Genomic DNA, 14,251 nt, shown 5'->3' on the forward strand with positions numbered 1-14,251 from the left:
TTCAGCGTGACAGAAAGGAACTAGTGGCCTTTTATGTATTGATTGTATTTTATGTATGAATTATGTGAAGTACTAACTTACTTCACAAGATTATTAAGATGATTTATTTTGGTAGATTAAATGTACGGTAGTCAAAACCCCCTAAAAATAGTGTAAATAATAATAAGTCCGCTATGCAATTTTGAAATCTTGTCACCTTTCAACTAATGTTGTATTACTGTAGGTTGATTGTGGATAAGATTGATGGAGATAAGGATGGCTTTGTTAGCCAAGAAGAGCTCAAAGATTGGATACGATACACCCAGAGACGCTACATCTTAGACGATGTAGACAGACAATGGAAGACACACAATCCTGAGGAGAAAGAGACCATATCCTGGGACCAGTATAAGAAGATGCTGTACGGCTTCATGGATGGTATAGAAACACAAATACTATCTACTCTGCCTATCTAGACCCCTTCTGTCCTTTGCCAACATCACGTTTATCTATCAACTGCTGGAGTGTTATTTAGCTAATATATCTTCCAATTTTGAACCAAATTTTTTTTTTTTTTTTTTTTTTTTTTGTGGGGGCTGGGGTATAGCCCAGGCAAATTAGACATATGCTCCCCAAAAAATCGTCTAAAGCTGGAAAGTGTTTTAATACCTTTTGGGGGTCCCAAATAAGACTCCTGTGAGTTTGCGACGGATTCTGACGTCTGTTTAAGTTTTGGGAGTCGAAAAACTATGAAAATTTTGCACTTTTTTCAGTTTTTCGCTTATAACTCCTTAATAACGAATCTTAAGGAAAATGTTGTTCAAAAGTGTCTTTTAGTGCATTAAAATCCGCGTCGATTGATGTTAAATACGTCAAAATCGGCCGAGCCGTTTAGCCGCTGTAGCTTTTCAAAGTTAGGATATTTTCATCAACATGGCCAAAAGGTTGATTATTTGACCAGTTTTCGGCTTAAAACTCCTAAACGACGCATGCTATACAAAAATGCACCTGTAGTTAGTTTGGAAAACACAAAATTCGGCGTAGAATTATGATTATGAATTACTAGATAGTGGTTTATTCATGGTTATCATCCAGAGGTTTATCCAAGAATGTGTGAAGGGAAGGGTAGCAAGACCCCATATGCAATTTTAAATCTAATATTGTTGAGGGGGTTACAAAAATTCTAGGATTTGTCCTAAGCTCCCATTTATACGATCCTATCTCTGGACACTCCCGAATGATGTTAAGCGATTCTAATATAATTACAACCAGAAAGATTTTATTAAATATAGCAAAAATGTTAATTTTTAACTTAATAAACGAAAGATGATAATAGGACGGATGTATATAGTTTTACTATGTATTTATCATATTAAAAAAAAATTATTGGGATTTTTCGTAGATTTTACCATATAACTTTTCTACTTCTCATCATTGGAATCTTAAGAATAAGGATTCATTCTTTGCTCTTATTGGTCTTGCCACAAATGGTGACATTTGGTATCTTTTTCGTCAGATATCGAATTGAGATAATAGTGCCCCTGGCAAGTCTTTCAGACGGTAGTGCATTATATCCCTGCATTTCATATGGAGCGAGAAAATATAAACCTTTTTAACATGTACACGATGGTCGAGATAGGTAGACGGAGTTGAGAAGTACTTGTCGAACCGGTGGATTAGCTGTAGTGATGGGAGTTAACCCATTGACGTTAATTTTCCATACCTATCTCTCTGAATTAAGTACAATTTTAAATGAGCTCTAAAGGATTGGTGGATGAGCAGCCCCTTTTGTTAGAATCAAAGTCAAAATTAGTTGAAAGTGTCCTCTAGAAGAGACCAACCCTCACTTGATTTGGATATTTTCTGCTTCCAACCATGTATAGGGCCAACCTGCCTCTGCAACTCCGCCAAGCGTTGTAACCCGTCAGAACACAGTGAGATCCACATTGATTGGAGTAAACAGCATAAGTAGTTTTAGGCTACATGAATAGTTAGATTTTCGACTCTTCTATATCACGCTTTCTTCATCAAACTGCGCTAGTGGGTATGAACCTATTTTTAATCCAAAGTATGATTCAAATTGAGGCTTGGATTTAATGTGGAATATCACGTGTTGGCTGAGGGGGCAGATTCTTCTTTAACATTTGCTGTTACCATCACAGCTCGCGTTTAATGTCACCACTTCCTTTTATTCTGCACAGTTTATGGTCATTTAAGCTTGCCTATTTACGATTTTCTTGCAAGCTGTGCCTTTCCATTATGCTTTATACATATCTCGCGTTGATCATAATCATATGGGATAACTGCTGAGCTGATTGACATGAGCGAACTATTTTCAGTAAATAGGTCGTGACACTGGAACCATTTGATGAATTTCTTTTTGATCCCACCGTATCCGTGGAGTTTATATTGTCAACTTGCTGATAATATGTTGAAGAGGTGATCCCACAATATACCTTAACTTGATGGGTAGCATTTACTGCGATGGGCCTGCCAGCGAACCATCGGGCTAGATCCCCATCATTGATTCCCCTATCTCGGAAAAAGCTCTCCACAGTAAGATGTTGCTCTCATGAGCACTTACTTGTTCATAGGCCATGCTGCAGGATCCATGACGTCACACTATGTGGATAGATTCACTGCCATATCCCCTATGTTTTTGGTAATTAGGCTGGTTGTTTGCCAGATTTCAATGGCAAGATTTTAAACTTGACAAGCATCTGATCTAGTGTTAACAATCAATAGCGGTTAAATGGTGAAGCCGATCTTAATGAATTGGAAAACATTCTACGCAGACGTTTATGCTCTTCAAACTAAATACAGGAACATTTTTTCTATAGCATGCGTTAGAAGATGTAAGCCAATAACTGAAAAATGAATACAGGGATAGATCGTATATAATGGGTGGTTGGGATGAATCCTAGAATTTTCGTAACCTCAGACAACAATATTAGACTTAAAATTACATAGGGGGTCTTGCTCTCATCACACCTTATAAGATAAACCTCTAGATGACCATCATGGAATAAACAACTATCTAATAATTCATAATCCATTTAAGGACAGGATCTATGTTGTTACCAATTTTATTAAAATTTCCCAACTTTAACTTTAATACTTTTTTCAATGAAATGGCGTCCATACAAAGTAGGTAACAATCAATTGACGTTATTGATTAATAAAAAAAACATTATACGCAGAATTTTGTGTTTTCCAAACTAACTACAGGTGCATTTTTTTATAGCATGCTTCGTTTAGGAGTTTTAAGCCGAAAACTGGTCAAATAATCAACCTTTTGGCCATGTTGATGAAAATATCCCAACTTTGAAAAGCTACAGCGGCTAAACGGCTTGGCTGATTTTGACGTATTTAACATCAATCGACGCGGAATTTAATGAAATAAAAGACACCTTTGAACAACATTTTCCTTAGGATTCGTTATTTAGGAGTTATAAGCTAAAAACTGAAAGAAGTGCAAAATTTTCATAGTTTTTCGACTCCCAAAACTTAAGCAGACGTCAGAATCCGACGCAAACTCACAGGAGTCTTATTTGGGACCCCCAAAAGGTATTAAACACTTTCCAGCTTTAGACCATTTTTTGGGGAGCACACCCTATATTTGATCTAATTTGCCTGGACTAGTAATGGCATACCCCTAGCTACTACGGCCTGGAGACCTTTTGTAGCACCCTTTAATTCATTCTGACAGCCCTAGGCTTCTCAAGTAGCCCAGGAGCTGAAAGACACCCAGCTTCCTTATCTCTGTTGGTTCCAGGAATAACCTCCCCAGAGATGTAAGCCTTCTATGGGCCAACGCTGGACAGTCCAGCCATAAGTGTTCTGAGGTTTCTACCTCGTTCTCACAGACCCTGCAGAGGTCTATCTGTGACCTCCCTATGGTCCTGAGATGTTTCCTGATAGGACCGTGCCCTGTTAACACTCCTACTAGTAGACTAATGTCCCCTTTCTTAAGGCTCAGCAAGCCTTTCCAACCTTTATCAGTGGGGTCGATTAGTAATTTGGACGTCCTCATACCTGGGTTTTTCATCCAGGCCAGAGCCTTTTGAGCCTTGGCCACAGAATTTATATTGTTAAAAGTTTTGCCTTTAAAAAATGAAACAAAAATTTATCAGTTGATTATACATAAGGTAAAAGTATATTTACCTGTATATAGTATCCGTAAAAGTATAGTATCCGTTACGTGCCCACGACCAATTACACTTCTATAACTTATTAGAACCTTATCCTGTCCTTGGTCTCCCTTATTCTCAATATTCAGAAAAGGTGTTTGATCACACACTATATAAATTTGAAGAAAACACAAATAGTAGAATAACTAACGCAAATTTAAAGTTCTAACCTAACCAAACCAAACTTCTCGAACAGCTTAAAATTTGTTTTTTGAGTAACTGAACTAAAATTAATCGTTATCTCATTGTTGCAGAAAGTCAACAGTGAACAGTCATTACCGCGGGTCGCTACTGGCGACGCTACAGCGAACCATTATTCGTAGATAAGACTGACAATGCCATCAAAAATAACTGGAAATGATTCCATTCTACTAAACAAAGTACTCTATCATTGAAAAACTACTTTTTGTACACTTTATTGTTCATATTAACAAGTTTAGGAGTTGTGGGCATGTAACGATTGTTGACTGCAACTTTGTTTTCTCACCAGACATGGACACAGCAGACCTAGAGAAAGACGAGGAAGGTTTCTCATACGCTGCAATGCAGAAGCGGGATCGTCGCCGGTGGGCTGTCGCTGACCTCAACGGAGATGATCTGATGAGCAAGGAAGAGTTTGCGGCATTCCTCCACCCGGAGGAGACGGGTCACATGAGGGATGTGGTTGTCCTGGAAACCATGGAGGACATTGACAAAGACAAGGACGGGAAAGTGTCCTTACAAGAGTACATTGGTGAGTTTACATAATTTGTTTGTTCAAATTATTGTGTAAAGTAGAAAGTTTTTGCATGTACTGTATTGAACGAGGATGAACTCTTTCTCATTCAAGTAAGCTTAATACCCCAACAACAATTCGGTACGGTGTCGGTAATATTATATCTCAAGAAAAAATAAAGTTATTAAGCCAATGTATAATAGTAATAGTGGTTTATACGGTAATATTATATCTAAAGGGGAAAAAAAGAGGGCGTATACTTTCTAAGATGTCCAGTAAGCCATGGATGCCGTGAGGACAGGAGCTGCGTCGGAGAGGATATAGAAGATTATGCACTAGTTCTTTGTGCTTTTTTTTGTAGTTTTTTTCTTTTTCCAGATTCCAGGACACAAACTAAATTATTCCTACCGAGGAATGTTTTTTAGGAATTTCATAATTTTTTTAACTTAAGTGTAATCCTCTTCTAGGAAAAATAAAGTGAAATATTTGTTTCCTTCCACAAGCTAATATAACGAAAATAAAATCTTCTTAATCAGTCTTCTTTACAATTGTCATATATCGGTTGGTATTTCTTCAAAGTAAAATAAAATGAAACATTTTCTAACATAAAATTTTTTCATGTCTCAACAAGCTGTCCTTTTCACAGGGACCAGAATTTTATCAAATTTGAATTCCATTAAAACCTGTTCCATTGGTTTAGGAATCGGCTGGGGACCCGTTATACTATTCCCCCTGGGAAGACGATTCAGAGGGTTCCTCCTGCGCCACCTATTTTGCTGTGTTACCTGCCTTGTCCGGGGATAGGGAATGTCACGTCAGCCTTTTGGATGTTTTTCTACCATCAAAATGTTTGTGTGAACGCGTTGAACCTCGGCCGTCTCGTGCTTGGGCCTTTGTGTCCTATGCTACATCATTAACTCAACAATTGGAAATGGTCTAGATAACAGGAACTGTACACTATAGCGCAATAAGATGGTTTGGCTCGGCAAACAGAATGTAATGGCTTGAGCAGACGATGACATGGATCTCATATTGTAATCTATACTTATTTAATACGCAAGCAGGTTTTTTGTGACAATTACTCCTCCGAAACTACTGAACCGATTTACACGTTCTTGGTGTCATTGGAAAGAGCGTAACGTGAAGTTGTGCAGGAAACTTTCTTTTTAGGGAAATAATTAGAGGGTGAGGCCCTGGGGCCCTTTAAAGTTTCGTATTTCTCCATAAGATTAACATGGGAAACAAATATTGTTAAGAAACTCCAGCTGTTGTCAGAAATTAAAAGTGAGAAGAAGAACATATGTTAATTGTAAACAGTCAATAAGTAAGCTAATTTAACAGTTTGCTACAGACATTTACTGACTTGGTTGAAATAAAATATTTAATATTTGAATTTGGATTGGCGTATGAATATTACAATGGAAAAAGCGAGAGAGTCTGGATATTTTATATACTAAAAAGATAACTGAATTAACAATGTGCTGCATTTCTTAGTAATCATTGAAAGAGACGATTTGCAAACTATGGAAACATAGGAAAGTCATAGAGCACCACCAAGGGGAAGAAATAGAAATAATGTGTGTTATAAACACTAAAAAACAAAATCAGCTTTTGAAAAATGATAATATATTTACAAGAAATGTTGATTATATCGATCTGTTATGTACATCTTGAGTATTCCATAATCTTTGAGTCGAATCTTTTATAGTCATAAAAAATATGACTGTTATTCGTTTTAAAATAACGCCTGTAATACTCAGCAATTGCTCGATTTCGAGCAACAGGGACACTAGTATAGATAAAGTTCAGAAAACAGCTGTTGTTTTTTTTAAGTATAATAATAGATTTTATGGATACAGTTGTAGATTTTTAGATGGCAGCAATTTAAATAACAATTCAATGTTATACATTGTTAAATATGTATATGAAAATAGGTACGTATCCATGTAATTATTACTACTGCTGATGAACTGGTTATCGGACAAATTCCCATTTACTCCTGGTAATGAGTAGTTAGTTATTCATAACACACACAACGTAAAAATATAAAACATATTATGACTATTACAATAGTTCCTCAGGATTAAAATCAAAGCAATTCAAGTTTACTGGTTAGTAATACCGCCTTCATCCTGACATAAATAGTTATTAACATTTCTTTAAACCCTTTCACTCTATATAATTGCCTTTGTAACAAATCTAAACTAGCAGCCAAATAAACACCTTCGATGGGGCAAAGATTTACTCTTGAGACATTTGAAAATCAACCAGAAGAGTATACAGTAATTATTATTTAAAATAATATAAAAAGCTGAATTATACTCAAGTTGTCAGATGACTTCTTAGAATTGTTTGTATCTGAAAAGTTACCCTCTGCAGACCACCAGATACTTTATCTCCCATTAATATGAACCCCTGGAGTGAAACAAGGAAAGTTTTTACTGCCTTGCTGTTATCCACATAACAAAACAACACAATATCTTGCCTGCAAATTACTATTTAGTTAAGCTTCTTTTTCTTTCATAAAAATTACTTGTTTAACTTGTTTATAAAAAAGAATGTGGGTCATTAAATAAAATCCTAATATAAATTTACATGTGTGTATACAAGATCTGTTGATTCTCTCATTTGGATGTGTATCGCACAAGTTTCACACCTTAAGCCTAAACTGATAGCTCCCAAGGCAAGAGATACATTGTGAACCAAAAGTTACCTTCTGTGGCGTTCCTGGAGTTCAGGGATAAAGTCATCCAATAGGGGTTTCAACCTAGTTCCCTTGGTCCATTAGGGATTTAGTGGGTTTTAATCCCACACTGTTCTCATCAGGGTTTGTGCATCATTCATTTCTCTTTTAGTATTATATAAAAACTATGAAAACTGTGTTTTAACAAAATTGCTACGTTTAAGTTACAAAAGGCATGCCTAATATAGTGTATTCTCTACTTGAGTCCTATGATACCAATGGTTTTTCTCTGTTATAGGAGATATGTACAGAGGTTCAGAGGGGGAAGATGAGCCTGAATGGGTTCAGAATGAAAAGGAACAGTTCAGCCAATACAGGGACAAGGATGGTGATGGATTCATGGATGCAGATGAGGTAAATTGAATGAGCTAAATTGAAGATAGGCTGGGGATCGATATTGCCAGTAAAAATTAAAGTCGTCAATGAGCTCTGTTAGATTCAAAGATTCAAAAGATTCAAAGATCTATTTCAACAAGAAACAAGATTGCACACTTGTACAGTTGACGTCAAGAAACTAAGACTAATAACTAGAAATTAGAAGAGTGAATATATATCTAAGGATCAACAATGCCATCTATATAACTAGTAGTGCATCCATAGAGCAAGTTAGTGCAATTTTGTTAACACTAGTGCTGTTTTATTTACCTACTAGCTGTAACCCGCGGGCTTTGCCCCTTTTAACTTCTTAATTTTCAAGATTATCTCGTTCGCATGACTCAATCACGTCCTGGTTGAAGTTTGTTCGCTACACTCACTCACGTTTAGGTTGGAGCTCGTTTGCTACGGTCACTCACCTTTAGGTTGGAGCTCGTTCGCTGCGCTCACTTGCCTTCAGGTTAGCTCGTTCGCTACGCTTACTCGCCTCCAGGTTTGAGTTCGTTCGCTACGCTCACTCACCTTTTGGTTGCAAATTAGCTGTTGTCATAAATGTAAAAGTAATAATTGTGCTGCACCCTGTTGGTAATCCTTGTAACTTTAATGCTATTGAACATCATAGAACAGAACCAACTTGTTTAGTTGAAACAGCTGTTAAGATTCAATAATTCCATTTCTCATAAGGTTAACATGGGAAACTCCAGAGCCACTGGGGCGGAGCCCGAAAGGATTTTTGAAATAAGAATATGCCTATATGTTAATCGGAAATGTGAGCTATCATCATGCCAAATTTCAGCCCAATCCGACCAGTATTTTTCGCGTTCACTTGTCACAAACATACATCCATACATCCATACATCCAAACTTTCTCATTTATAATATTATAAGTAGGAAGTAGGATGTTCTATCAAGATGTCTCCTCAATATAAAAACCAATATTGTCAAAGTAGACATAAATGAGGGCTGTAAAAAACTGATATTTCTTTCTAACTAAACTTTTTGAATTGGCAAGCAAAATGTCCTCAACACTCATCACTATCTCAATAGAAACTGGTAAGCCTGCAGTTGACCTTGTGGAAATGTGTACATAATGAGGAGTACATTAAAGCCAAGATCAATGAAAGGTTTTAGTACTGATTTTTCTCCAATGTAGTTTAGTTATGGTATTGGAAAATAGATTTAGTTATAGTTTGGCCTTAACTTTAACAAATACTCTCACAAACTAAAGGTGATGTTTCATTACCAAAGGAGTGCTGAAACACTTCTATAGACACTGGAAATGAGCCTCAACAATATACCAACATGTTGTAAGGTGAAACATTCAAACCCAGGACAACTTTCTTCGTGTCTCTTGTCATCAAATTAATCCTGATAAACCTGTTTAAAATCTAATTCAATTTGTATAAGACTAATGTTTGCAATTTTGTATCATCTGATGGTGTAAACTTTTTCTTAGTTTGAAGTTGATTTTCATGCATTTCTTTTCACCTTCCATCACCAAATTGAGTGGTAAAATCTATTTGAGAGCTGTAAAACTGTGCCTAAAATATCTAACAATATCAACACTCTTATCAGGCAAATCGCATTTTCTTGTGTATAGGTGAAGAACTGGATCATTCCCCCAGACTTTGACCATGCAGAAGCAGAAGCGAGACACCTGATTTACGAGAGCGATGGTGACGGAGACTCAAAGTTAACGAAGGAAGAGATCCTCGCCAAGTACGATCTCTTCGTAGGCTCTCAAGCTACAGACTTCGGAGAAGCTCTGGCGCGACACGACGAATTCTAAATCCCAGTTACTTAATTATAGTTATCTAGTTATCAATCTTAGTTATGACAATATTCATTTGTAGTTTCAAAGTCTATGTATTTTATTGTTTACGAATTTATATATTTATGTGAGTATACAACTGAATCTCCCAGTATTGTATTATATTTTATATGTGCAACAATCTTTTTAATGAGGGATAGTTGTTGCAGACTTTTAACTAATTGTTACAACTTTATTTTACAAATAGGATAGGTAGTATTTTTTACTAACTGCATTTAAACTGTGTTTCGCACTTAATGACTACATGTTGACAAATTTTATACAGTTTTTGTCGTTTCTAGTGTCATTTTCAAATGCACACTTAGAAGAAAAAGTTAAGTGCTGTTCTTACATTTAATTTGCATCTTTCATGACATTATTTGTTTCCTACATCTCTTAGCCATTCCTAGTGTTTTATGTACTTATATTTAGGTGAAGATCAGATACATTCTTTGTGTGTAATTTTTGTCTGTATGATTGTAATTTACTATTAGTCTTGCAATGGTATGGTTATATTTGTGTTTAACCATGTTAAATTGTTTCTACTGGTAACTGGTAGATTTAATATGTCACATTCTTAAATTTTACTTATGAATACCTTTGATTTTAACAATGGACTAAAATTAACTATGAAATAATCTATCTCTTTTATCCTTTGTCAACTTCTTATCTAATTTACCCCACATACATTTTCTTTTGACAGTTATGTGGTACTGATTAGCTCAAATACTTAAGCAAGGCCAGTAATTTTACTTGTGCTTCTCTAACATATACATCAAACAGTACTGGATTGCCTGTTTTAATTCATCTTGTAAAACTGCTGTAAAACTGTTGTATTATTGTATGTTAATATTTTATTGGTGCAGTAGAATTTCACTAAATCTGGCAGCAGTTATTTTGTCTAATATATTTGTTTTAAGCATTGACCACACAGGAGTTAAATTCATTTAAACCTAAAAGGATACAAAGTTTGAACATTAAATGTTAAAAATGTGTTTATCTAATGCCTTGGATAGTTTAAATTATCCTCAATATTTAAAGAGTAAACAATTTATAAATAAAAACGCCATTCTTAATGTCTTGGAAACACAGTGAAAAGTATCTAGGAGAAATAGCATATTTTGAGGATTTGCAAAAGTTTCTATTTTCAACAGCAAAACAGAATATATTTTCTCCTTTTGTTCTGTCAAACTATTATATTGTTTGTTATTTGTTGTTCATAAAACTTAAACATTCTATAAAAAGTTTTGGTCTTAAAAAAGTAATCATAGTCTTCACATGCTTGAAAATGTATACAGCAAATCCTGAAAAAGTAATAATCAAATCAAAGAATTTATGTGGAGCCTAAGAGATCAAATATTACTTTTATTCATACATAACTTAATGGTTCCTAAAGGTTATGCCAAATTTGTTAAGTACTTTGGTAATTTGTATGACGTCACTGAATGAATCTCTTATGTGAATCTCACTTTTTATTCCAAGAAATAGTTGTGATTTTTCTCTTCACAGTTTTATAAAACTTCTACTTATGAAAATTATTATAAATTATTATATCTATAATTGGTAGAATAGGATTTTATTGATTAACAATCATTCATATTCTAATGTTAAAAATTGAATCAAGCAACTAGTTTTGGCAAAAAATTGTTGCCTTCCTCAGGAAGAACAAGAACATACATCTATGTAGTCATTTTGCTTGATGCAATGTCAAGGAATACCACGAGAAGGTATTAATATTGTATTAAATATTGGTAATCCAGAGGCTATAACAAAATATTTTTAATATGATGGTTAAACATCAAGATACAGTAGGGAAATAGACAAATCATGCGATTTTGTTACTTTTTCATAACCGAAATAATATTAATGAATATTTATATTTCAAGTTATATATTTCAAGTCAATAGATGAATGAGGCATTTTAAATAATTAGTTATTTATTTATGAAAGTAATGAATTTTAAAATAAGTTGTTTTTAATAGAGGGTGGGCAAGTATTTGATATGGCTTTAACTTGTACATTGTTATAGTTTATTAATAATAGCATTGAGAATGTAAGATTTTTTAAATGTACAAATGTTTGTACACACTAAAAGAATGCTTGAAAAAAATACTCAAATGTAAATCAACACTTGCCCATCCTTACAGGTAACATTGCCAAAGATAAATGTATGGATGTAAGTGAAGTGTTATGTGCCATAGTCTTCCATTATTGTATAATTCACTGCCTTTAACTATGGCCCTTTTTATAAATAAAATGGTGCTTAATGATACATGTTTTTATTGTTACATACCCTTTCCAGAACATAAATTTACTACACACTAAAATCAACATTTCAAATATTAACACATCAGTCATTAATAAATTAGACCCTTGACAATCCTCTGTCTCCACTTCTTGGTATTACAGTGATTACTCAAATACAGCTAGATACTACAGTGTTAGTTCAAAGACATCATGAATACCTTAGCACTTCTCACTTATTCCTCGTCCAAAACTTCCTTGAATAAGACTGGACACTCCTTTGTCCAGATATTGTAAGATAAATAAGACTGGACTCCTAGCAATCTCAGTTTTGTGTAAAGAAAAAAGCACATGTCTTTTTCTGAAAAAAAAAAACATGTAAAACTACAAGTAAATTAAGAAAAGACTTTTTTTTATGAATATCTACAACTCAATAAATCAATTCAAGTGCATTAATTCCATAATTAGCCAGAGGTAATTTCTACTGGCTAAATGTCTCACATTCCAGCACTACGTCCCCCAGCAACCTGGATATCGACGAGATTGAACTTTCACTGCACTGACTTCCAGAGCCCCTTATCTACAGTCCATTCTACAGCCCCTCGTCAACAGCCCACTCGCCTACAGTCCCCTCCTCTACAATCCCCTTGTCTACAGCCCACTCATCTACAGTCCCCTTGTCTACAGCCCCCTCGTCTACAGCCACCTTCTTCACAGCCCCCTCGTCTTCAGCCACCATTTCTGCAGCCACCATGTCTACAGCCCCTCATCTACAGCCCACTTGTCTACAGTCTCCTAGTCTACAGCCCACTTGTCTACAACCCCCTGGTGTACAGCCTCCTTATCTACAGCCCTCATCTACAGCCCCCTAGTCTACAGCCCTCTCGTCTACAGCCCCCTAGTCTACAGCCCACTCGTCTACACTCCCCTCATCTATAGCCCACTAATATACAGCCCCTCATCTACAGCCCACTTGTCTACAGTCTCCTAGTCTACAGCCCTCTTGTCTACAGCCCCCTAGTCTACAGCCCCCTCGTCTACAGCCCCGACATTTACAGCCCCCTCGTCTACAGCCCCGACATTTACAGCCCCCTCGTCTACAGCCCCGACATTTACAGCCCTCTTATCTACAGCCCACTTGTCTAGAGTCTCCTCGTCTACAGCCCCCTCGTCTTCAGCCCCCCTCGGTCTACAGCCCCCTTGGTCTACAGCCCTTCTCCGTCTACAGCCCCTTCGTCTACAGCCCTCTCATCTACTGTCCCCGAAGTCTAAAGCTTACTCAACTACAGTCCCCGAAGTCTACAGCCCCCCTCCGTCTACAGCCCCTTTGTCTACAGCCCCCTCGTCTACAGCCCTCTCATCTACAGTCCCCGAAGTCTAAAGCCTACTCATCTACAGTCCCCGAAGTCTACAGCCCCCTCGTCTACAGCCCCCCTCCGTCAACAGCCCTCTCATCTACAGTCCCCGATGTCTAAAGCCTATTCGTCTACAGTCCCCGTAGTCTACAGCCCTCCTCCACCTACAGCCCCTTAGTCTAAAGCCCTCTCATCTACAGTCCCCGAAGTCTAAAGCCTACTCAACTACAGTCCCCGAAGTCTACAGCCCCCTCTTCTACAGCCCTCTCGTCTACATTCTTTGAAGTATAAAGCCCACTCGTCTACAGCCCCCTCGTCTACAGCCCTCTTGTCTACAGACCTCTTGTCTAGTCCCTGAAGTCTATGGCCCACTCGTTTACAGCCCCCTCGGTCTACAGCCCTTCTCCGTCTACAGCCCCTTCGTCTACAGCCCTCTCATCTACTGTCCCCGAAGTCTAAAGCCTACTCAACTACAGTCCCCGAAGTCTACAGCCCCCCTCCGTCTACAGCCCCCTCGTCTACAGCCCCGACATTTACAGCCCCCTCGTCTACAGCCCCGACATTTACAGCCCTCTTATCTACAGCCCACTTGTCTAGAGTCTCCTCGTCTACAGCCCACTCGCCTACAGACCCCTCGTCTACAGCCCACTCGTTTACACTCCCCTCTGAGCCCTTGTCTCGATTCCCCTCGTCTATAGCCCACTCATCTAAAGTCCCCTCGTCTATAGCCTACTCATCTAAAGTCTCCTCGTCTTAAGCCCACTCGTCTACAGCCCCCTCGTCTACAGCCCTCTTGTCTACAGACCTCTTGTCTAGTCCCCGAAGTCTATGGCCCACTCG

At 37.2% G+C, this 14,251-nt stretch overlaps 1 protein-coding gene across 3 annotated transcripts in view; it reads left to right on the forward strand.

Annotated features, from left to right (window-relative positions):
- Nucleotides 1-12,084, forward strand: part of LOC128986625 (calumenin) — a 33,172-nt gene extending 21,088 nt beyond the window's left edge. For all 3 annotated transcript variants that reach the window (XM_054407082.1, XM_054407081.1, XM_054407083.1), the window contains exons 4-7: nt 224-417; nt 4,660-4,902; nt 7,866-7,981; nt 9,603-12,084. In XM_054407082.1, coding sequence (XP_054263057.1) covers nt 224-417; nt 4,660-4,902; nt 7,866-7,981; nt 9,603-9,791 — 742 coding nt within the window. In that variant the 3' untranslated portion in view covers nt 9,792-12,084. The remainder of the gene's footprint in view (nt 1-223; nt 418-4,659; nt 4,903-7,865; nt 7,982-9,602) is intronic.
- Nucleotides 12,085-14,251: the final 2,167 nt, after the last annotated feature.

This window comes from Macrosteles quadrilineatus, unplaced genomic scaffold, assembly GCF_028750875.1.
Source record: "Macrosteles quadrilineatus isolate MER2022 unplaced genomic scaffold, UCM_ALF_1.0 Scaffold_2__2_contigs__length_208266976, whole genome shotgun sequence".
Classification (NCBI taxonomy): Eukaryota; Metazoa; Arthropoda; class Insecta; order Hemiptera; family Cicadellidae; genus Macrosteles; species Macrosteles quadrilineatus.